The sequence below is a fragment of the Carcharhinus amblyrhynchos genome, chromosome 13, assembly GCF_965287045.1.
Source record: "Carcharhinus amblyrhynchos chromosome 13, sCarAmb.v2.hapA, whole genome shotgun sequence".
In the NCBI taxonomy this organism is placed as follows: domain Eukaryota; kingdom Metazoa; phylum Chordata; class Chondrichthyes; order Carcharhiniformes; family Carcharhinidae; genus Carcharhinus; species Carcharhinus amblyrhynchos.
The window spans coordinates 63,544,071-63,569,224 of record NC_137336.1 but is presented as its reverse complement, the minus strand read 5'-3'; the positions used below and the strand labels follow the sequence as shown (position 1 = coordinate 63,569,224).

The 25,154-nt window shown below is 41.0% G+C and overlaps 1 protein-coding gene across 3 annotated transcripts in view; it reads left to right on the top strand.

Annotated features, from left to right (window-relative positions):
- Window positions 1–25,154, top strand: part of clint1a (clathrin interactor 1a) — a 185,030-nt gene that overhangs the window by 129,198 nt on the left and 30,678 nt on the right. For 2 of the 3 annotated variants that reach the window (XM_080201773.1, XM_080201772.1), the window contains exons 7-9: window positions 4,559–4,787; window positions 12,253–12,349; window positions 19,310–19,390. In XM_080201773.1, coding sequence (XP_080057899.1) covers window positions 4,559–4,787; window positions 12,253–12,349; window positions 19,310–19,390 — 407 coding nt within the window. The remainder of the gene's footprint in view (window positions 1–4,558; window positions 4,788–12,252; window positions 12,350–19,309; window positions 19,391–25,154) is intronic. The other variant, XM_080201774.1, reaches the window with a different exon arrangement.

The following is a 25,154-nucleotide window of genomic DNA, read 5'->3' as shown; positions in this document are numbered from 1 at the left end:
GTCTCCAAGTTCCATCTTGCGTATGACCGGTTCTGCATAGCATGAATTGAATTGGCCAAGTGGTTGGGTGAGTTGCTACACCAGATTTTTTAAAAAAAATTCATTTATGGGACATGGGGTTTGCTGGCTGGGCCAGCATTTATTGTCCATCCCTAGTTGCCCTTGCTCAGAGAGCAGCTGAGAGTCAACCAACCACATTGCTGCGGCTTTGGAGTCACAAACTTATTTGTGACTCCAGGAGAGGATGGCAGACTTCCTTCTCTAAAGGACATTAGTGAACCAGATGGGTTTTTCCGACAATCGACGATGATTTCATGGTCATTAGTAGGTTCTTGATTCCAGTTTTGAATAAATTTCCCATATACATGGTGAAAGATACCTTCATATTTGCAAAGACCATCCAAGACTTGCATATTGATGGTGATGCTGTATTCATGTGCTCATTTGACATTGCTAATGGTTCAAAGAAGCTATAATCACTTGCACTGCAGCACAATATCATGATCTACATCAACTTCCATTGTGTGCATCAATATTCATTGAACTCATGAACTTAACTCATGTAGTTGAGTTCAGTTTTAATGACACTGTATACCCAAATAGATTGAATTGCAATATAATACCCTCAGGGCCCAAATCTCTCGAACATCTTTGAGTTCATCAACAGACATGTCTTTGATGGAAAGACAGCTAACCTCTTACCCCCTTTCATATTTCCAATATGTAGATTTGCTATTTTTGAATCTCCTTGGATATATTTGAATCCTCATTGGCAAACTCAGACCCAAGCTATTTGCTGCTGAGAAAGGGTGCATCAAAGCCATCCTGCAAGTATATCGTGCACGCTTGTGAATTGACCTAAGTCTTTCGGTGCTGTGAAGTATCCAGTCTACTTCAAATAACCCTGGTATCTCAAGTTAAGGTATCTCAATCTGAGCAACAGCTGTTTCACACTACTGCTAAGCAGTGGCAACATGAGTGGTCATCACCATCAAGCCAGAAAGAATTCTGCCTATCACACAATAAGTAATGCAATATATTAATTTCAATACTGGTTTGATGTTAGGTATGTAGGTGCATGTCCCAAAGACAGATGGATCATATCAAACAGTGTTCTCCTTCAGCTGTTTGTATATGCAAGATACTGACCTAACCAGTCCATCCCTGCAAAACTCAAAACTGTGCCCAGATCAGTTGTTATTGGACATTGTTTTGCTAAACAATTGAGTGTGCTAAGAATTATGCTGACAGCCAATTTAAGCTTATCAGTTGGACTCGCAATGTTGTCCACTTGCATGTACTAGAGCTACATATATTAATAAACAAGTTGTGTTACTACCAAACAACTATTCTTCATGCTATGTTTATGGTTACATTGATTTGCAATGGCCAGGTGCTAAAATTCACACAGCATAATTTGAAGGTCTTGTGGTTTGGTCTTTGCCCTAAACCAGCCACACAGATTAACTTTGTCATTCTCTTAACACATTCGTGTTTGCCAATTGCAGTAAATATTTTGAGTTTAAGATAAATAAGATCTTTAATGTTGTTGGAAAATGCTGACCTGGTGTTCTGGGAATATTAATTTATTATGCACTTCCTCAAAAAGAAATCAGCTTTAACCAAGGCTACTTCAGTCAAATAAAAGTCATATCAAATATTGTAAACAAACTCTTGAATGTTTTTGGCATACTTTAATCTTGTGCACTGTTCTAAAGATAAACTTTAAAACCATTTTAAAACTTAGCTTTTATTGTTTGAAAGAAAATAAATAACCAAGTATTTAACAAAGTTGGCATTTTTCAGTCGATTAAAATGACCTAAGTTACTGGTCATCTTTACAATTCGAAAGATACGCAGCATATTTGTTATGTCAATAAGCAAATAATCCAGATGTCTAGTCTGAAAACTTGGAATCAAATCCTATGGCAGTTTAAGAATTTGATATCAGTTTAAAAATAAATTTGGGGGTGGGGGGAAAAGTTGTTATAAGTACAAGTGACCATGGAGCTGTTGGTTGTCATTTAAATAAAAAGGACTGGTTGACTAATGTGAAGCTCAGGACATTGCTGCAGGAGTTCCTTATGGCATTCTCCTGGGACCAACTGTCTTCAGCTGCTTCCTCAATGACTTTCCCTCCATGATAAAGTTAGACATTCCCTCCATCGTAAAGTTAGAATTTCGATTATTTTCTGGTTGTTGCAGTGCTCAGCTTTGTCTGCAATTCCCTGTAAATAAAGCAGTTTATGATAGAATGCAACAGGGCTTGGACAATTATGAGATAAGTGGCAAGTAACATTTATGCCTCAAATACCATGGAATGATCAGCTCCAACAAGGGTGAGCTTAACACGTACCCTTGATATGAAGAAATACCATTGTCAAATCTACATCCAGGGGAGGTTATTAATGACCAGAAATTCAACTGTCTTCAACCACATATATGCAGTGACTATTTGTACGGTCTAGAAGCAGGATGTTCTGTGATAAATGGATTACTTGACTCCACATTGCTTGTCCATTACCTACAAGACACAAATTAGGAGTGTGGTGAAATATTTTACAATTGTCTGAATGGGAGCTGCTACAGAAGCATTGGATAAGTTGGCAAGCGTTTCTATGGTAGAATCTAGAAGTTACAAGGCCTGCAGCCATATTGGAATACCATCACTTCCAATTTTCCTTCCAAGTCTCTCACCATCCTGACTTCGATTATATACCATTGTTGTTCCATTATCTTTAGAACTCCCTACATGGCATTATTATGGAAGTACCTTTGCAGTACTGCCTCCAGCTGTTCAAGAAAAAGGTTCACACCGCAGGAGAAACTAGACTTAGCAATAAATTCTGGCTTTACCAGCAATGTCCATCTGCTGAAGAATAATCACAAAACATTATTAGAACTGAGGGTATTTGTCTACTTGTGCGATTGTGGAGTCCATGAACTCTATCTCAAAGTTTGAAGTCTCAATGCACAGCAGCTTTTATTTCTTATTCAAAGTTGTAGGAATAAATTAGATCTAAAATATTATTTTTGACAGTTTTAACTTGCACTGATTTTTCACCCTTAGTGTCCTCCTTCCTTCACCTTTTAATGCATGCTTGGACAGTGATGAGATCACTGACAATGAAAGAAAAGGATATTATTGAATAATTGAGCCAGAAGTTATGATAGCATTCTGAAGTATACTGATGTTAAAATGATTAGAGCTGGATGTAAATAATTAAACTATGTAGTGAGATTTTGGAGATGTTAGCAAATGGCAGTCACACTGTATACCAGCAACATCTGTCAAGCAATAGTGTGTACGTCTTGTAAAAGATTTTATTTTACAATAAATTTGCTCCTTTGGAGCGTGTACTTAGCTACAAATGCAGTTCCATAATTGATACAAATCTTGATGCCAAACAGTAACAGTTGTAATAGCAGTTTCTGGTGGAACTTGAGAATGTAGCCTCAGTTGAAAATGGCTTTCTGCACATCCTAAAATCCACTTGACATTATGATGATTTTCTAAAAAATCATCTGAGACAATGCAACTGAGTGGCTTGCTAAATCACCAAAGAGCGTGGTTTAGAGTCAACCATGTTGGTGAAAGAATGAAGTCACTTTTAGGCCAGAAGCAATCATTCAAAACTTTATAAATGACTGTCAAAGCCTCAGCTGGAAAATTATAGACAGGGTGCCAGGGAGGTTTATCAGCATTTTGACTTCATTTGAGGTAATGAGCAGAGAGATTGAAAAATTACTTGAAAAGATGGTGGAAGCATTTTCCACTAGTAATTTTAAAACTGGACTTGATAGGTAGTTGAAGACAAGGAGTTTTACAGTGTTGTGGACAAGAAGCAGATATACAACAGCCCTTGCAAAGAACCAACATGGGCACGATAGAAACTTGCAGTACAGAGCGAGGCCAGTCCATGATTTTTTTGGATTGATATTCTATAGCATTTCAAAGAATGAGAAGCTGATCTCATTGAAACTTAAAAAGCCCTTATAGGGTGCAAAAGGGTAGATGTAGATAGGTAGTTTCTCCTGAGTGGTGAGTCTGGAATCAGGGGACACAGTCTCAGAACAAGGGGCAGTCCATTTAGGACAGAGATGGAGAGAAATTTCTTCACTCGAGGGTAGAGAATCTTTGGAATTCTGAACGCCAGAGGTTTGTGGAAGTTCAGGTTTCTTTGCCTATAGGACTCTGGCAACTTCGTGGTCACTTATGTAGATATCTGCTTTTTTTTTTACTTCCAATATATTTAAATATTAAATAAAATGATAAGATGCCATTTTCTCACAGCTTGAAGGAGCAGGGCACTGCACACAACTACTTTTGGATTTCCTTGTTTAACTGCATATGTGATCACTGGAAGTTGCTGCGTGTCTTGCACATAAATAATGGTGAATGTTGACAGCTTTACCAGTAAAATCTGTCCTTTTAAGTCAGTGTTGTGAGGTTTCATTTTGGTTATGACCTGATTAGCTGTCCTCTGTTGTATTGTAACCACTGCCTTTTTCTTCAATATACTTTTACCGTTACAATTATTACTGTTTTAAATTTTAGTGACAGTGAGGAGGAGCGAAGACCCAGAAATAATGGCAAAATTGGAAAGTCTGAATACAAAGATGAAGAGGAAACGGTAACTACCAAATCAATCCACATCACCCAGGCAACAGAGACCACCACCACCCGGCATAAACGGTCTGGGATACCTTCCAAAACAGTTGACCTTGGCGCTGCAGCCCATTACACAGGAGACAATACTAGTCCAGAATTAAATTCTGCTGTAAAGGTGGGAACAGACTTAATGCAAATTTTAATGCTAGGTCCATGTATTTATACTTGAGGCTTTTGGTAGATTGCTCTTTTTTCATTTGTTTTAAGGCACTTCATAGGATCTTAATGTGCGTAAAGAAGCCATTTAGCCTATGACGTCAGTTCTTTTGAGTGCATGATTTATTAATCTCACTACACACTTTCCTCACAGCCCTAAATGTTTTCCTTTTCAAGTATGCACCACTTTTAAAAGTCACACTGATGATGAATAACATCAGATATCTAATTCTCTCTGCAGAAAGCAGTTAATTAGTTTGGTTATATAAAAAAACTTCCATTAGCCAACATGAAATATCACCATTTTAAATAGATTGTATCTGCTTTTAAAATAATTTTGAGAAATTAAAACTTCCCCCTCCAATTTCCTCCCCATTCAAAATTTCTGATGGTGCTGGACATAGGTTGCCATCTATACCTCTCCCAATCTTTGAGCCTGAACAGTGGTTGCCAGCTGCTACAGTAGCACAGTTGTTAGCACTGCTGCTTCACACCACCAGGGACCTGGGTTCGATTCCTGGCTTGGGTCACTGTCTGTGTGGAATTTGCACGTTCTCCCTGTGTCAGTGTGGGTTTCCTCTTGGTGCTCCAGTTTTCTCCCATATTCTAAAAGACATGCTGGTTAGATTAATTGACCTGAACAGGCGCCAGAGTATGGCAACTAGGGGAATTTCACAGTAACTTCATTGCAGTGTTAATAATTACCTTGTGACTAATAAATAAACTAACTTTTTGGCCATAGTTCTTCCAGTGAAACTTTCCACCACTCTCACCCCCACTCGATTATTGCCTGTGAACAGCTGTCGGAAGGGAAGTGTGGGGAATATATTTAACCTCTGTCTTCACTGGTGAAGTCCATAATATTTTTAGCATCTCAGCCACTATGTGCCTAATATTATCTATTTACGGAATCATGTATAGCAGAGATGTATATATTTTGCAGTGTAAACATCCTCTGTTGTTGCTCATCCATCCTCATTGATGAGGACCTCTATACCATTAGTCATTTTGAGGCTGGTTGCGGTGTGTCCAAAGATGACTGATCAGGCCAATTTGGGCACAGAATGTTCTGGCACATATTGGACAGACTTGTGTAGGCACTGTAGCTATTGCGCTGGTGCCGCTGGACTTGCGCAGCTCGTGCTTAAATTGTGTTTCAGCAATACACCTTGCTTTGTAACTTGACAGCCTTTGTGGATGAGGCAGCGCCAGATAGGGTGGTTTTGTGCCCGCGTTTCCCAGGTGGTCGTGTCAATGTCAAGTGACTTCAGGGAGACTTTGAGTGTGTCTTTGAAATGCTTCTTCTGCCCTCCATGCGAGCATCTTCCAGCAGAGAGTTCCCCAAAAAGGAGCTGCTTGGGTATGTACTTGTCATGTCATCCATATGTCAGACCTACCCACTGAATCTGCGCTCTCATCAGCAGTGTCTGGACTGATGGTCTACCATCAGTACCAGACACTGAGAACTTAAGTATTTGGTACTTTGTCTTGCCATTGGATGCACACAGTCCATGTTTCACAGGCATACAGGAGGGTAGTGAGTACTGTGGCACTGTAGACCTTCAGTTTTGTTGCTTGGCTGATTCCTCGACGTTCCCATACAGTGGAGCTCAGTGTACCGAAAGCAGAACTTGCCTTTGCTATTCTGCAGTTAACTTCTGTATCGATAGTCACTGCTTGGGAGAGGGTGTTGCCAAGATAAGTGAACTGGTCCACTGCCTGTAGTTTCTGCCCTTTGTTTGTGATTATGGGTTCTGTGTATGGTGCATGAGGAGCAGGCTGGTGCATGACTTGGGTCTTTTTAATGTTGATGGTGAGTCCAAAGTTGTCGCAAGCTGTGGAAAATTTGTTCATACTGACTTGCATCTCTGGCTCTGAGCCAGTACACAGGGCGCAGTCATTGGCAAAGAGGAAGTCTCTCAGAATAGTTTCTTTCACTTTGGTAATAGCTTGAAGTCTCCTCAGGTTGAAGAGCTTCCCATCCACTCTGTACTTGAGGCTGATTCCAGCAGCGCTGTCCTGCAAGGCATCATTCAGCATGGCAGTAGACATGCTGAACAATTTGGGTGCGAGCACACAGCCGTGTTTGATGCCATTGGTGACTGGGAATGCCTCAGGATTCTCCACCATCCAGTACACTGGCCATCATGGAACTGGCATACCATCTGAATGAATTTGGGGGGGCAGTGGCAACCGAACTTTGACATGATCCACCACAGGCCTTGTCAGCTGACAGCATTGAAGGCTTTCATGAGGTCAACAAAGGTTCTGCTCCTGACACTTCTCCTGAAGTTGGCGTGCAGCAAAAATCATGTCAATAGTCTCACGACCTTTGCAGAAGCCGCTCTGACTCTGGAAGCAGGCCCAGCTCCGGATGAGTGATCAGATGATTTAGCAGGACTCTTGCAAGGGTTTTTCCTGTGATGGAGAGCAATGAGATCCCTCGGTAGTTGTTGCATACTTGCTGATTGCCCTTCCTCTTGTAAAGGTGTACGATGGATGCATCTTGCACCTTCCTGAGGAAGTTCCTGAGGAATGGATCCTTGCTTCCAAAAGGACTGGAACAACTCGGTGAGCTTCTCGATTAAGTACAGGACCAGCAGCTTTTTAGATCTCTGCGAGTTTGGCATCTGCCCCTGAGCCTTTGCCACTGGGTAGCTGGCTGATAGCTTTTGTGACTTCGGCTACTAAAGGTGGATCATCCAAGGCGCTGTTGATATCAACCTGGGTAACCCTGTCTATTGCCTCATCGTTAATAGATGACAGTCGGTTGAGGACAGCTTCGAAGTGTTCAGTCCATCTCTGCAGGATCTGAGCCCCCTCATCTGTATTCAGGAGGGGTGAACTCCTGAGAGATTGAGGTCCGTAGAGAGTGTTGAGGGCTTCATAGAACCATTTCAAGTCGTTTCTGTCAGCGTATCCCTGTATTTCATCTGCCTTGCCACTCAGCCAGGCATCCTGCATTTTACGTAGTTTATTCTGGACTGTCCTGCAAGCACTGGTAAAAGCATTTTACTTGGCAACTGATGATGGGTGCTCTGACAGGCCCGATGAAGACGGTGCTTTTTAACAAGTAGAGCTTGTATATCCTTCTCATTCTCATCGAACCAATCATGCTGCTTGTGGGTAGAGGGCCATCTTCATTGCAGATGAATGAACAGTATCCCTGAAGCGATCCCAGTCATCCTCAGCGCTGCCTACGAGGTGTAGGTCAGAAAACTTGATTTCTGAGTCTTCAGCCAGTGCTGAAACTATGCTGGGTTCTTTAGATTGGCTGCATTGATTTTTTTCATAACCTTGCTTCCTTGTGGCTGCCTCTTAGGTCTTATGTGGAGCCTCATTTTGGAGACAATGAGCCTGTGATCTGTCCAGCAGTCAGCACCACACATGGCCTTGGTCGCCCTGACACCCTGCCTGTCTTTTCTCTTGACAATGACATAATCGATAAGATGCCAATGCTTAGAGGGGGGATGCATTCAAGAGATCTTGTTATAGTTAGGCAAGCAGAAGGACGTCTTGTGCTGCACAGGTCTTCATTAATAGTAGGCTGTTGCTGTTGCACTTGCCCACTCCATGCCTCCCAATGACCCCCTGCCAGTTTGCAGAGTCACACCCTACTCTTGCATTGAAATCGCCAAGCAAGATCAGCTTGTTGGTACTGCTCACTGCTGATAGTAGGGCATCTAGTTCTTTGTAGAACTTTCATCTCATCCGGGTTGTTCATTGTGGGGGCGTAGGCACTGATCAGGATGGCTTGACTTCTGTAGCGGAAGCTGTAATGTCATAAGCTGATCGTTCACACCCTTGGATAGACTTGCAAGTTTCTGAACAAGGTGACTCCTGACGGTGAATCCAATTCCAGCATCACGACGCTCATTGCTGCCGCGACTGCTCCAAAAAAAGCGTATATGCCTCCTGTTTCTGCCAACTGACCTACGTTGGCAAGGCGAGTTTCACTTGGGGAGGCAACGTCAATGTTGTATCTTGCAAGCTCTCTGGCAACAAAGACTGTTCTTTCTGGTCTGTCTGTTGTGGGGTCGTCCAAAAGCGTGCACACGTTCAAAGTGCCAATGGTGAGTGGTGTTTTATTTGGTTTGTTCGACCGCAAGATGGGATCCCTGCCAGCCACAGTAAACTGGTTAGGGTGTAGTGAAGCAGGAAATGTTTAGGGCACCTCTTCTAGCCCCTTTCTCGTTCTACAGGGTGAGCAGTGCATTCCTGAAGAGGGCTGCTCAGTTGCCCAGGTAGACGCCGAGTTCCACGGCTGCTTTGGTCAGCAGAAAACGACCATTAGACCTGAGCCGCCTGTGTACAGGTCCAGTGTATCCGCACCTGCTGCTTCGCACCCACCCATCGCTGCAGGACTTCAAGGGTTGAACAGGACACCAATGATGATGGTGTCGAGACTAGCACTTGATTTGAATTAAAGTGAGGGAGAGTTGCGCAGTGTCAGCCTCGCTCTCTGTTCCCAATTCCCATCTAGATCCAGTGGCAAGACAGGAGTCAAGATGGCTGGAAATGGGACTAGGTGCAGTGGATGACCAGGACATCATCTGTGTCTTGGCCTGCTTTTTGCGTTCCACGATACTTGTGGAGACCGCCTTCTTGACCGTTGGACCTTTCATTGATCTCGTCCGCTCAATCTGCTGGAGTCCGTCTTCACATGCTGGGATAGGCATCTCCTTATCTAACTGGAGGTTGAGACCTATTGGCTACCCCTCACCTGGTTTAGCCGGCTTGTCGAAGCCATTGCCCGGTGTGTGGCTGCCGTCACATGCAAACAGCTATGGGGAGCCACAGGTGAGAGCTGAGTGCCAGGTGGGGACAAAGGGTGGACAAACTGCCCTTAAAAGGACGCGACATGTTCCCCCACCAGAGGTACTACCCCTCCCTGTCACCCAAACATTCTCTGTAGCACCGTGTGAGTGACACTGCCAATGGTGTATTTATTACTCAGTTGCCCTGAGAGTCTTAAGAAGGATATTAGGGAACAAATTGGGTTTTTAATGACAGTAGGACAGCTTTTGTGATTTTCCTCTAGCAGCCTACTAATTCACCCAGATTGACTGACTGAATTCACTTCCCCAACCTGCCATTGTGTAATTTGAGCATTTAACCTCTGGATTTCTAATCCCGTATCATAAACCCAAAACGATCATATTCTACAATGCTTCTGGGGAAATTTTCATTGATTTATCAGTGTTTTTCACATTGTTACAAAACAGAATCATTATAAATATTTGAAGAACAATATTGAGAGCATTTCTCTGTATTGATTCAATATGTTAACGTTTGGGCATGACATATGTGCAATAAGCCATATTGATTTCCCCTTGAGTGCTAAGTTTATGTCGGCTCATTACATGATGTGTAATTGACTTAGGTAAATACCACAGAGATGAAACTTGTTTAACTGCAGTAGTTTCTGTGAGTGTTCTACCAGTCTTTCAATCAATGTATCAAAGCAATATTCCTGCAATCAGCATGTTTTGTTAAAGACAATTGTGTGTTTTATTTGTTTTGGTATTTCACTCCTTGTTTCAGAAAATGCCACAATCAAGAGTTGGTGCTACACTTCACTTGAAGTGTAATAGTAGCTGTACAACTGCAGATTCTGTCCCTCTGGCTGGAGAGTGTATTTTGAGTTGTGCAGTGCCAGGTGTAATACTGTTAATGATGGTAAACAGTTTTGCATTAATGAATTAAGAATGTCATATTAAGAGGTGAACTTAAATATCTATGAAAAAAAACACTGCTGTGGTTCTCTTCAGCTCCTCTGTTATACAGAGCTGTGCTTCATAAAGATACATGATGTGGATAACCGTTTTCACAGGCTTTGTTTCAGTTTATGCAGCAGGCAGTTCTGTGCCCCCCCTCCCCCCCCCCCCCCCCTCACTAGGGTTAGGGGTACACCCTTTGCCTGGTATTGCCTCTCTGACGATCTAATTTTATGTAGCCTGTTTTATGTAACACTGATGTGTGAAGGCTGTTTTACATTTTCAGAAAAAGTCAGTTAAATTGAGTTGCTAAAGATCAAAACTATAAGGACAAGCAGATGCCTACTAGCTGATTGCGCAATCGTGTTTTTTGCATAATTCCCCCTTATAAATTCGAGGTCATTGGAGTGCTGAATAATCAATTCTGATATTTTGGGCTGCCTTTGTCAAAGTAGGACAATAATTGCAAGGCATTGTACACCATTACTTATATTGTGAAGTATGTGCTTTAGACTACAGTGTGTTGGAGTGAGGGGGTGGAGAAGCTGGGGGATACTGTATGCTCATGGAGTTCAGTTGTTAATTGTGGTGCCTTGATTTCTTTGTTGGTTTTTTTTGTAATCTGTCCCAGATTAACGTGTGGTCTCTGCTGCTACCTGCTGGATGTTGCTGTTGCTTTTGTACAAATTGCAACTTTAGTTTCAAACGATTGATTCTGCCACACAAGGGGTGTGATTTGCATCACATAGATACTAACTTGGAAAGTCAGACCTGGCTTAGATTATCTGTAGGACTATTCTCCACCAGGTGGAGGTGGTTTCTTTTATCCTTTTGGTCAATGACTGCTCCGTATGAAGAGTATGTTTGTGCAGAAGAATAATCTCCCCAAACATGAGATTCTTCCTCATTTAATAACCTAAAATTCAAAAAGATGACAAGTCCCACTGCACTAAGTACTGTACGTTTTCGTATTTTTCCAATCCTGACTGCTGCAACAAGTTACCAAAAACTAGATTATTTTGTTTATGTTCTGTAACATTTCATAATACAAAGTCCACTAGGCCAAGGGAGTTGCTTTGTTTTTGAACAGGTGAAAAGCAAGTAATTTGTTACTGCTCAGCCAGCACCTTCAGTGTCGTAATTTATATGTCAGTTTTTGTAACTTGGGTGGTAAATCATACTAATTGTGGAAATTCACAAGGGCTATCCTGGTTCTCTTTGCCAAATGACTTAGTATTATGCAAGTGTTTTGCCATATTGTCAGTGTGTTTTAAATTTGTACAAAACTAAATAAAGGAAATTAATAAATGTGTTAATAGTTCTATTGAAGAAGTTAATTTGTGTTTTATCTGCTAGTTATAATCTTCAGCCTGGACTCAGGAAGAGACGCAAGGAAGTCAATCATTTCCAATCAACAAAAATATTTCACCAACAAATGATCTTTAGAAGTAATAGTTTTTTAAAGAAGTTCCTCATCTCTGAAAGATTGTTAGTTATGCAAAGAAGAGTAATGCTATTGTTGAAGTTTTTTTAATGCACAGTGATAGAAATTGTGCTAATGAGTCAAACAATTAAGTAAGTATCCAACGCAGCATTTTCTTGAGTTCCAGATACTCAGAATTCAGTAAGCAAGAAAAATATGGTTATTGTGCAGCCCCAAAAGTTTAGTGCTGCTTCCTTATTGCTTCACTGTTGTCTTCTATCTAGACTTCGGCGCCAAGCACTAGTAACAGCAATTCCAAGAATGATCTAGTAGACCTACTATTTGACACAGGATTTGGATCCAGTCAGACTTCTTCCACAGGTAATGTTGACATTGATTTTTATTTCATAATGCACCTGAGCCCTCCTTCCTGAACAGCAGTTCTGATCAATTAAGTTACTGGAGTCATTTTCACGAGGCAGCTGACTCTCTTTATTACTTATCTGAAAGCAATTGGAGCAGATGCCAGTTTCTAATCATGGTGTTGTTTGGGGTGCTGCACCTGCTGCATCTATCTAGCAATTGTGCGCTGCTTTTAATTAAAACTTGGTACCTTACTAACATTTATTACCTGAAAAGACTGGTATCCAACCAAAAAAGAAAATAATTAGACACATTTAAACAAAATATAAATCTGCACTGTGGGAACTTTAAAACCTATTTTCCCCTGACTACTGTGGACAGAATACTATTTAAGTTCACTTGTGTGAGACATTCACATTTTTTTTAAAGCCTGTCAATTTAATGCATTCTTGTTTATTTGTCCTGCTCTGCTTTTCACCAGTCTGGTGGCATAGGAAATTGTGACACTTATTGCTGCTGTGGGTGAAGATCAGCTATCTCAAAACGAACCAGGAATCGAATTTAAATGGTTCCTAATGTGTACGTTATGACTCCGCTCTTTAGAAGCATTATTTAATAGTTTTATTGCTACTAATCTATGTCCCGACCCCACTCCAGATTTCATACAGATTTCATTTAGAAAGAAGTTCCCCTGTGCTTTTGCCGGCATTTCTGACCTTGTTTGATAAGTTTACCTTATGATTACTTAAACACTTAGTTTCAATTCAATCATTTGATAACCAGGTTGCAGTTTGAATTTTGCACTCTGTATCTTGTTGGTTTTCTGTTACAGTACTAAAGTTTTCACAAGTTCACTTAAGTCAGCTTCTTTTGCAATTTACATTTATGTTGAAATTCACAAGATTTAGGATTTCTTTTTAAAATCCTTCACCCTTTGCAGGAATAAAAATGACGTTCCATCAGGGCTTATTGCTAGCATTGGGATTTCAGGAGCAACGCAATAGGGAATGAGGGATGGATTTTCAATCCTCATTTGATCTGTGAAAGCTACCTGGCAACACAGTTCAAAACCTGCAGTGTAGCTGAAGGGATGATTTTAGGCTATGTAACTGGAGTTGAAGCACGAGTGTTACAGGTTTGTCACCTGTGGGAGCAATTTTAAGGCAATGAGTATCTCACAAGAAAGTAATCACACAATTTTAAAGAATGCTATTTTTGTCTGATTCATCTTGTAATCCATTTCACTGAGCAAGGTTGATAATGGGCTAGTGTAAGCAATTTTGTGGTAAGTTCAGGGTCTATAAAGCTGTAAATGGAAAAGCAGAATTTGGTTAAATTAGATCTCCATCATCTCTTTCACTTGCCAGTACAACAGACTATGCTTGTGAATAATCAGCCATCAAGGCACCATATAAAGCATTTTTATTTGTAGCAAGATGACCAAATTGTGTAAGGAAGCGTGCAAGAGTCCTTAAAACGAATACACTCATTATATCGTAGGCACACTTTAAAAAGGCATTCTGATTTTACATATCATTGCTCCTGAGCCATTTATACAAAGGAGTTGTACTGCATTTGAATAATCAGTGTGTTTCAGTGCGACAGATGGGCAGTATGTCTTGCAGCTAGCTGATGGCTTTTTAGAAATAGTACCAGATGTTGGACATTGTCCCCCTGTGCACTCCATGGGTGTACAGATGTTTCTTTCCCACCTGAGTGGTTCATAAGCACTGCAGGCAAAGATGATGCATCACAATCCGTGCAGAGTGGATAGTATAATGACAGAACCTGAATTTTTGCTATTCAGTTTATATCCTTCCACGGTTTAAAGTGACCTGTCAGATACCTGCATTATTTAATAATTGCTGAAAAGAGAGATAGATGTTGCTGAAACCTTTCATCTTGCACTCAAAAGGACAAATGCAAGAATGGCAAACTTCAAATTATCACAGCTTGTGCTACAGGAGTGGACTCTGGCTGAGTAATTGTCATGAAGAAAACAACAGGGATGTTCATGAAGGAAAGAACAGGCATTTTACAAACTTGATCAGCAATCCTGTATACAGGGTCATTGGATGTACTTTGGTAGGTCCTATTAGGGTATTCATAGTGTTGAGTAGTTCAACATTAAGTATTTATTAAATACATTAACTGCAATAAACTGTATGCATAGGTACAATAAAGGCCCAAGCTAGGAGTTCTTTCCAAGTTTGCTTCTATACATGGCTCTGTCCAACGCTGCATTGATCCCTAGCTGCGGGTCACGTTTTTTTTTACATCACTGTGCAGGGTTCTATACTCAGTCCCATGTTAACTATTTACGTGCCAGATTCTTATACTACTGTTCCCACCCCCCCCCCCACGCACACACACACACACACACACACCAACGTCTCTATCCCACGTGCTTGCAAGTTATCCCAATTTATCTCGTGTTTACATCATTGCTGCTATCCCACTTTCTCATCTCAAGTCTTTGAGTTCATTGGCTCAGGCAGCATTGGAAGGCCTACAAGCTTTCCATATCTTGTTCTCAATGCTGTTGAGAAGAATGATGACCTCTGTCGCTGCATGTAAACTTCCTTGAATTGGAGGCTGTTCTGGCATCTAGGTGTCCTTTTCATTTTCTTTTTCTGTCGTTTGTCATTGAATTGCTCTTTGTCTATTCCCTAATTGTGTTGATCGGTAGCAGTTGGCTTATCTTGCTCTTTTCAGAGCGGATGAACTCTGGGATTTTCCCTGTAGTTTTTATTTGTTCTTCCTTTGCCATAACATACTGGGATGGAAGATCATCCTTCCTATTGTGAGTGTGAGACTTGGTAGTAAGCTCAGCTTTATGTTTGGCTGTATGGTGCGCTGTCCTCAATAGATGGCTTTTTACTGTGTTCCAGCATCGTTTGTTGCATCACATTTTTGCTGGATTTTACAGTGCTTGCTTTGTGGTTGCAGGGCTTATCTCTCCAACTAGTATTACAGCAGGAGGTTACAGCTCTTTGTTGGTTTTTCTCTTGACTGTAATCCACTTAAGGTGTCGCAGTAACCATCTGAGTGTTTGGATAGTCTGACCAACGGGGGACTTCTCCATCTGTAATAAATCTGCAAAGAGAGATGATTAAATGTGAAGTCCCAGTCAAGGGAATCTTTCTTATTGGGGCTTTCAGAAACTTTCTGTACTGTATAATTTTTCAGTTTGACTTGACATCTTGCGCTGCTTTGAGGAGATTCAGGGCTAAACAGGCATATCTGCTCAAGACAGTAATAAACTGGTCACTGTTGATCCACATCAGTTCAAAGATTTGTTTGCTACCATATCTTACTGGTGCCAGAATCATGCCTATGACCAACTTCTATGTTCTATGGAAGTCTGATTCTGCCACACCATAAAGTGATGTGTCTGTTTGTTGCTGGAGGTCACAGTCATGGTTCTTTGCTTGATATCACCACAACACTGGCTCTCATATCTAATTTAAAGTTTATGAGATGGTCATTAACTGAGGTTCCAGAACTGAAGCCCAGGATCTTTGACATCATCCAAGAAATATGGTTGTGTGCTCTTGTGAATCCTCTTGGGATCTTCCATGCGTTTTGATATTTTTGTTTTGCACAGTTTCCCAAAGTGTCCTATTCAGTTACATTCAAGCATTGGGTTCTATTCGACGCTACGCTGACCCCGAGGTATGCGTCATGTATTCTCTTAAATTATTGTGTGGTGGCACTCAGTCCCATGTTAATTCTTTATATGCTAGAATAAGCCTATTTGCTCATCTTGCAAACTTGTTGTAACAATAGAGTGCACCAAAGCTATCCTGTGAGACGATGGCCACTCTGATCAGATCATTGATTGCTATGTATCATGCAAACTTGCAAATGGTCCAAAGGCACCTACGTTTGTATCTGAAACGTGAAAAAATTAGTTCAAGTTACTTTGGAATGGCGAAGTACCTCTAAGGTTTGAACAAGAAGATAAGCAAGCAACAGTGGCTATGTATGTGATACTTTTCACTATCATGATGTTTCTGTCAGTCCATAAGGATGTCCTGACTACTATGCATTCAAGCAACATGTATGAATTTTGGTGTTGATGCAATGCCAGTTATGTAGACCCTATATTCCAGTGATTAGCTGGTCAAATTAAACAGCACGTTCCTTTGGTTGCTGGTAATAGAGTCCAAACCATAGTCAACCAGCCATGCTTAAAAAATCCTAAACCAGGCATGTACTGTTAGATTCCATGATTAAGAAGCATATGCTGAACAATGAAGTGCACTAATAGCTACACTTAACATTTAGGAAAATACTTCAAACTCTGACGTGGCTCCTTTATTTGTCAGAAGTGACATATGTTTGTTTGCAGGGACCTGCTCCCTACAAACAAAAGAAATATTTTAAATCCTTATGGCTTTTTTTGAATTACCCAGGAGCTTGGAGAGCCTGTTGCTTTCTTCCTGGCAACACCTCAGCCAATCAAAGCTGTCTTGCCACCCATTTCTCCTAAGAGTATAAATTGTTGTGATTGAAATTTGGCAATTTTGCATTTGCCCTGATGAGTGCAAGATACTTCAGCAACATATTCCTTTTTTGCCAGTATTAAGTTCTGTGCTATCACGCAACTGATTTAATAATTCTGCATGCTTGTTTGAAATAGTTGGAAATCAAATGCTCCTGCAAACTGCAGAGAAGAAGCAAATTTCATTTGGAAGACATTGTCAATTTTTAAAAATTTCAACATGAAAGGACGCAGAATTTTAATAAATTACCATGCTGTAGTATTAATGTAAATTACAACAGGTGGGACCCAACATTCTTCCAGGTTCTGTTGAGATTGCACGAATAACTTAGTGGTAGTATGCACTGCCCAGTGACCAAGAATGAAAATTAACATAGTCTGATTTGTCAGTCATGCAGCCTGGATGATATCAATTTTAGTTCCTGGTCACTGACTCGACTGGTCATAGCTGAGGCACCAGTTGGGGTAACACATTTGACATCATTTGCATGGAAAATGATTAAATGAGTTGAAGAACATAAATCTGAGTAATTGTCAATACCTTTAGGTGGGACCTCGGTGTTCTGGTGTATGAATCATATTAAGTTAATATACAAGTACAGCAAGTGATTTGGAAAGCAAATGGAGTGTTGGTGTTTATTGCTAGGGGAGTGAAATGTATAAGGAGGCAAAGTTTACTGAAGCTGTACAGGACCTTGGTGAGATTGTTTGAAATACAATGGTTTTGGTCTCATTTGGGGGAAAAACATAAATTGTGTGAGCAGCAGTTTAAAGAAGATTCACTCGACACATTTGTGATGAAGGGCTTACCTTTAAGTTAAACAGGTTGAACCTGTATCCATTGGAATTTTGAAGAATGATAGGTCATCATCTTGAGATATAAGATCCTGAGGGGACTTCATAGGGAGGGTGTTTCCTCTTGTGGGGGGGCGGGAAAACTAGAAAACTCAGGCAGACAGTTTAAGAATAAGAGGAAGGCAAAATACTGTGAATCATCCAGAAGGGCTATCCACAACATTGGCTCTATTCTCTCCACAGATGTTGTCAGACCTGCTGAAATTTTCCAGCATTTTTTGTTTCTTTTTTTAAAAAAAAGTTCTCACTTTTAAGGTAGAGATGAGGAGAGCTAGTCTATGGAATTCTCTTTCCTGGAGAATGGTGGGGGCTTGATCACTCCATTTACCCAAGGCTGAGTTAGAAAAAGGGAGTTGAAGGTTGTGGGTGACAGACAGAAAGTCAACCTGAAGCCTCACCCGTGATCTTTTAATAGGATCAAAGGGCTAAATGATCTATTCCTGTTTCTATGGTCCTTGAGAGCTAACTGAAATTTTAATAAAAGTGGCATTTTATGATGCACCACTACAGAAATCAACATTTTTATTTATATAACATTAAATGCTGCATCTGCCAACTTCTTATAAACTGAACACCAGGTTTTTGTTTTCCAATATATTAGCGTTGTTGGATCATGCTAAATGTCAGTTATCCAGCGTTAAAGGAATGAAGGAATTTGTATTTATATAATCTTTCGCTCTCCTTACTCACCCGACAGCTATTTAAGTACTTCTGAAAATGAGTTGAGCGTTTGTAAGACTTGTTTACAAATGAATGTCCCTTTCAGTTTTACTGATCTCCAGCTTACAAGAAGTGCATAGTGCGCAAAATAGGTCTCACTTCCATGTCCACGCCTCAAACAAACAAACTAATGGAGGCACGCACTATCCAGGCCAGCTGCAAGCATACTGGTTTCCTGGCCTTCAAATGGTGTTGGCAATTAATCTGGTTGTCTTTCTTCTGCTTTGGAGAAAGGAAACACCCCTTGAAAACTTTTTTGAAATGCTCCAATTTCTAAACTGGAAATGCAGACCTGAAGAAACTAAATAAAGTTGACTCCCAAAAGAAAATAATTTTTTGTATTTTAGTCGCCACTAAATTTCTTCTTTTTGTCTAAATCAAAAATGTCTTAATGCCTATTTTAGATTTAGTGTTGAAGTCATAATGCTGCAGTTAACACTCAGTTATTGAAAGATTGTACTAGCCTTTATTTTTGCTAAGATGTGACTTTCATTTATACAGCACCTTTCTCAACCTTTTGCATGTCCCACAGCAGGTTTCCATTGGCTAGAGGTGTCACTTACCTCTCTGCTGAGAAATCTGTACAGAGTTATACTTCTGGTAAACTTTGAATGCTTTGACAGAATGGAAGAAAACAGCTTCCAAGTCGTACTTTTTTTAATGAAAACCCCCTTCTCAATCTAAGTGCCCATATGTGACCAGGCACCATACTCCATGAACTGTTGAAGACGAACAATGAGACAGCTTTCCCAAAAAGGTAGTTTCTTATTTCCAGAATTAGATCAGGGCTGAGTTAGAACATAGATATTACTAAATTCTTTAATTTTATTAAAGCAATTTTTTTTCTTTAAGTTTGATTAACAACGGATAAAATTACTGGTTTGTTTGCCTTGTAGGTGGGACATCAGAACACTTTGGAGAGTTTGCAGACTTTACCTCAACAAATGCAACACAGAGCAATTTTCCTCTAGCATCAGGTATGCTGTTGCTGTCATCATCCTCTCTAACGTGTCCCTTTCTTTTTTTGCTGTCTTTTAGCTTATTGAGAATTAATGTACTTAAAGGCCTTTATGTACCAGAACACAAGTGTTGAAATTGGTGTACAATGTTTAATGCTAATCAGGCATGCGTATCAATGAAAAACTGGGTTCAGGAAAAGTCCCAGATTGTGAAAGACCACCAAGAGTGAACAGAGAGTATTACTGAAGGAGAAGTAATTAAAACAATCTCTGCTTTGTTTCACCAAGCCTCACATGAAAAATGCCACTGTTCCAAAAGCCCGGAAAATAATCAGTAGCGGAGATCACTTGTTCTGTATGCCCATTATACAAAACAGTGGAGTCTGCTGTGTCTTAGAACGTAGCACAGGATGTTACTATAGCTGTTTAGAGGTGTTAGCTTTTAGGAGCTGTTAATAATGGATGAGAGTTAATTGATTTTCATGTCTTATTCTTGAGTCTTGAGGCCATTTGGCATGTTTCAGTATCTAATAACAGGTGTTAAGTTTCAGGGCTTTACAAGGCATTTCTCTTCTCCCAATTTATCAAACCTTCAACTGATGGACGGTGGTATGTGAGAAGAGTTGGGTTTTTTGTTGTGAAGCTAACCATTTTACTTAAGGAGGAAAAAAAAAGTTGTTGTTTTCTGTAGCAAAAACAGACAATTGCTGCATAAAACACAGATCAATTCACAGAAGAGTCGTGAGCCCCAGGGGCTTCCTGCTTCTACTGACACACAGTACGCCCAGTCTCCTTCAACAGCATCTTCAAAACTTGCAACTTTTGTCACTTTGAAGGACAGCAGATGGAAATACCACCAGCTGCAAGTTCTTCAAGTGGCTCACTGTCTTGACATGGAACCATTTGCTGTTCTTTCAGTGGCGAGGTCAAAATCCTGGAACTCCCTCCTTAACGGCCCTGTGGATGTACCTTCATTACATGGACTGCAGTGGTTCAAGAAGGCAGCTCACCACCATCTTCTCAAGGGGCAATTAGGAATGGGCTACTAATGTTAACCTAGTTGTTCACATCCCACCAAAGAATAAATTTTTTAAAAGGTCTGGGTCCTGTTCCAATACTGCATCAGTTTTCAATTTCTCATCCATGATTTCAAATCTTTCCATGGCCTTGCCCCTCCTTATCTCTATAACTTGCAGCCCTACAAGCCAATGAGATCTCTGCTCCTCCAGTTCTAACATCTTGTGTATTTCAAGTTTTAATTATTCCATTATGGGCAACAATACTTTCAGCTACCTCAGCTATGAGCTTCCTAAACCCCACTATCTCTCTCCTTTTTAAAATGTTCTTTTAAAACCAAGGTTTTAGTAATGTGTGCTGAGATTCCCATCTTTGACTTGGTGGCACTTATTTTTATTGATTATGCTGTTAAGCACTTTGGGCATTTTGCTGTATTAAAGGTCATGTACTATAAGTGCATGTTATATGCTATTCCCCCTTTATAAAATAATACATCACCTGACTTGTCCTGAGCAATGTCAACAGGAAAGTGAGACAAGGGAGGAAATTGCTGGGACGTTGACAGAAATCTTTGTATCCTCACTGGCTACAGGGGAGGCCCCAGAGGATTGGAGAATAGCCAGTGTTGTTCCTTTGCTTAAGAAGGGTAACAAGAATAATGCAGGTAATTACGGGCTGGTGAGCCTTATGTCAGTGGTAGGGAAATTATTGGAGAGGATTCTTCGAGACAGGATTTATTCCCATTTGGAAAAAAGTGGACGTATTAGTAAGAGGCAACATGGTTTTGCGAAGGTGAGGTCATATCTCACGAACTTGATTGAGTTTTTCAAGGAAGTGATGAAGATGATTAATGAGGGTAGGACAGTGGATGTTGTCTACATGGATTTCAGTAAGGCCTTTGACAAGGTCCCTCATGGCAGACTGGTGCAGAAGGTGAAGTCGCATGGAATCAGAGGTGAACTGGCAAGGTGGATACAAAACTGGCTCGGTCAAAGAAGACAGAGGGTAGCAGTGGAAGGGTGCGTTTCTGAATGGAGGGCTGTTACAAGTGGTGTTCCTTGGGGATCAGTGCTCGGACCTTTGCTGTTTGTAATATGTATAAATGATTTGGACGAAAATGTAACTGGATTAATTAGTAAGTTTGCGGACGACACAAACATGAGAAACATAAGAAATAGGAGCAGGAGTAGGCTAGCTAGCCCCTCAAGCCTGCTCTGCTATTCAATAAGATCATGGCTGATCTGATAGTGGGTTCAGTTCCGCTTACCCGTCCGCTCCCCATAACCCTTAATTCCCTTATTGGTTAAAAATCTATGTCTGACTTAATCACATAACGAGGTAGCCTCTACTGCTTCATTGGGCAGAGAATTCCAAAGATTCATTACCCTCTGGGAGAAGTTCCTCCTCAACCCTGTTCTAAATTGACTCCCCCATATTTTGAGGCTATGCCCCCTAGTTCTTGTTTCCATTGTAAGTGGAAATAACCTCGCTGCTTCTGCCCTATCAAGCCCATTCATTATGTTATGTCTCTATAAGATCTCCCCTCAACTTTCTAAACTCCAATAAGTACAGGCCCAGTCTACTCAATCTCTCCTTGTAAGCTAACTCCCTCATATCCGGGATCAACCTGGTGAACCTTCTCTGTACCCCCTCCAAAGCTAATATATCCTTCCTTAAATAAGGGGACCAAAATTGTACACAGTACTCTAAGTGCAGTTGTTGGTAGATTTGTGCATAGCGATGAGGACCATCAGAGGATACAGCAGGATATAGACTTGGGCGGAGAGATGGCAAATGGAGTTTAATCTGGACAAATGTGAGGTAATGCATTTTGGAAGGTCTAATAGAGTTAGGAAGTATACAATAAATGGCAGAACCCTTAAGAGTATTGATAGGCAAAGGGATCTGGGTGTACAGGTACACAGGTCACTGAAAGTGGCAATGCAGATGGAGAAGGTAGTCAAGAAGGCATACGGCATGCTTGCCTTCATCAGCCGGGGTATTGAGTTTAAAAATTGGCAAGCCATGTTGCAGCTTTATAGAACCTTAGGCTGCACTGGGAATATGGTGTTCAATTCCGGTTGCCACATTACCAGAAGGATGTGGAGGCTTTGGAGAGATTTACCAGGATGTTGCCTGGTATGGGGGGCATTAGCTATGAGGAGAGATTGGAGAAACTTGGTTTGTTCTCATTGGAGCAACAGAGGTTGAGGGAAGACCTGATAGAAGTCTACAAAGTTATGAGAGGTATGGACAGATGAATAGTCAGAAGCTTTTTCCCAGGGTGGAATTACTAGGGGGCATAGGTTTAAGATGCAAGGGGCAAGATTTAAGAGATGTATGAGGCAGAGTTTTTAACAGAGTGGTGGGTGCCTGGAATTCGCTGCCGGGGAAGGTAGTGGAAGCCGATACGGTAGTGACTTTTAAGGAGCATCTGGACAAGTACGTGAATGAGATGGGAATAAAGGGATATGGTCCCTGGAAGGGTAGGGGACTTTAGTTAAGTTGGGCAACATGGTTGCTGCAGGTTTGGAGGGCCAAAGGGCCTGTTCCTCTGATGTAATTTTCTTTGCTCTTTGAAAGAAATGCATATTTAGAAGGTCTTTTAGAAATGAGCATGCAATTATACAATCACTTCAGTATTGCTGTGAAAGTATATTTTACAATGACACAAAGATACGTCTGTATATTCTGATGTGAATCTGGAAAGCAGCACTCGCCCCCAGGAGATGCCATTACACAGCAAGAAATTTCAAGTCCAGATTTCAGCCAAATTTTCAAAATGCCTATTCTGGGGCCTCATAAAACTGATGTAGAGTTTCTAATATTTTAAGAAGCTGAATGTTCCTATTACAATCTCCATGCAACAGCGCAGTATACATGTATTAAACGCCCCAATTATGCTGCTGCTTTGTGTGGCATTGTTATATTGCTCGTGAATTACCCAGTTAGGCTGCTTGTGAAGATAACTCTTGTTGCTTCATACTATTACACCTTGTTAATAGTTTGAGCACATGTGTGTAACCAGGAAATTATTCCATTGTTCCACTGCACACCTTGTTTAAGGAAAGGTATGCTGGTATTGGAGGCTATCCAGAAGGTTCACTGGGTTGATCCTAGGTATGGAGGGATTCTCTTCTGTGGCGAGATTAAATAGGTTAGGCCTATACTGATTGGAGTTTAATAGAATGAGAGGTGATCTTATTGAGACATGCAAGATTCTCAGGGGGCTTGACAGAGTAGATGCTGAGATGGTTTCCCCTTGTGGGAGAGTCGAAGACCAGAGGGCATGATCATAGTGTAAGGGGTCACACCTTTAAAAAGCCTCTCAACACCAGGTTAAGTCCAACAGGTTTATTTGATAGCAAAAGCTGCTAGTTTTCGGAGTGCTGCTCTTTTGTCAGGTAAGTGGGAGTTCTGTTAACAAACAGGGCATATAAAGACACCTTTAACTCAATTTACAAAATAATGGTTGGAATGCAAGTCTTTACAGATACACGTAAAGACACCAATAATGACATCTTTGGAGCTTTCAACATATTATTGATGAAGACGAACATCTCGCCAAGGCCATCCCCATACCTCCACTTCTTGCTTTCAAACATCTGTACAACCTCAAACAGACCATTATCCGCAGTAAACTACCCAGCCTTCAGGAGAACAATGACTGACACCACACAACCCTGCCACACCAACCTGTGCAAGACATGCCGGATCATCATGGATGCCATCATCTCATGTGAAAATGCCATCCACCAGGTACACAGTACGTACTGTTGCAACTCAGCCAATGTTGTCTACCTGATGCACTGCAGGAAAGGATGTCCCAAGGTCTGATACACTGGGGAGACCATGCAGACACTACGACAACGGGCGAATGAAAACTTCTCAACAATCACCAGGCAAGGGTGTTCTCTTCCTGTTGGCGAACATTTCAGTGGTCAGGAGCATTCTTCCTCTGATCTTCGGGTAAGCGTTCTCCAAGACGGCCTTCACCTCACGACAGTGCAGAGTTGATGAGCAGAGATTGATGACCAAGTTCTGCACACATGAGGACGACCTCAACTGGGATCTTGGGTTCATGTCGCACTATCTGTAACTCTCTCGATGCTCATGACTTGCCTGGGCTTGCAAAATCTCACTAACTGTCCATGCTGGAGACAATACACATCTCTTTAACCTGTGCTTGACCCTCTCTCAACTCACAGTTTCTGCACCTTTTAAGACTTGATTACCTGCAAAGACTTGTATTCCAACCCTTATTTTGTAAATTGAGTTTGTCTCTTTATATGCCCTGTTTATGAACAGAACTCCCACTTAACTGACAAAGGAGCACTGCTCCGAAAGCTAGTAGCTTTTGCTACCAAATAAACCTGTTGGACTTTAACCTGGTGTTGTGACACTTCTCACTGTGTTTACCCAAGTCCAACGCTGGCATCTCCACATCATCACCCTTTTAAGACAGAGGTGAGGAAGAATTTCTTCTGAGGGTAGTGAATCTGTGGAATTCATTACTGCAGAGAGCTATGGAGGCTGGGTAGTTAAGTATTTTCAAGGCTGAGATAGACAGATTTTTAATCAGTAAGGGAATATAGGGTTATGAGAAGGTGGGAAAGTGGAGTTGAGGATTATATCAGATCTAATTAAATAGCTCAATAGGTTGAATAGGCTATAATTGAAATAGCATTTGTATAAGATATTACCTAATTTTTCAACATGCATTGTGAACTTCAAACACACTAAATTACAGTATGCAACTAAATAT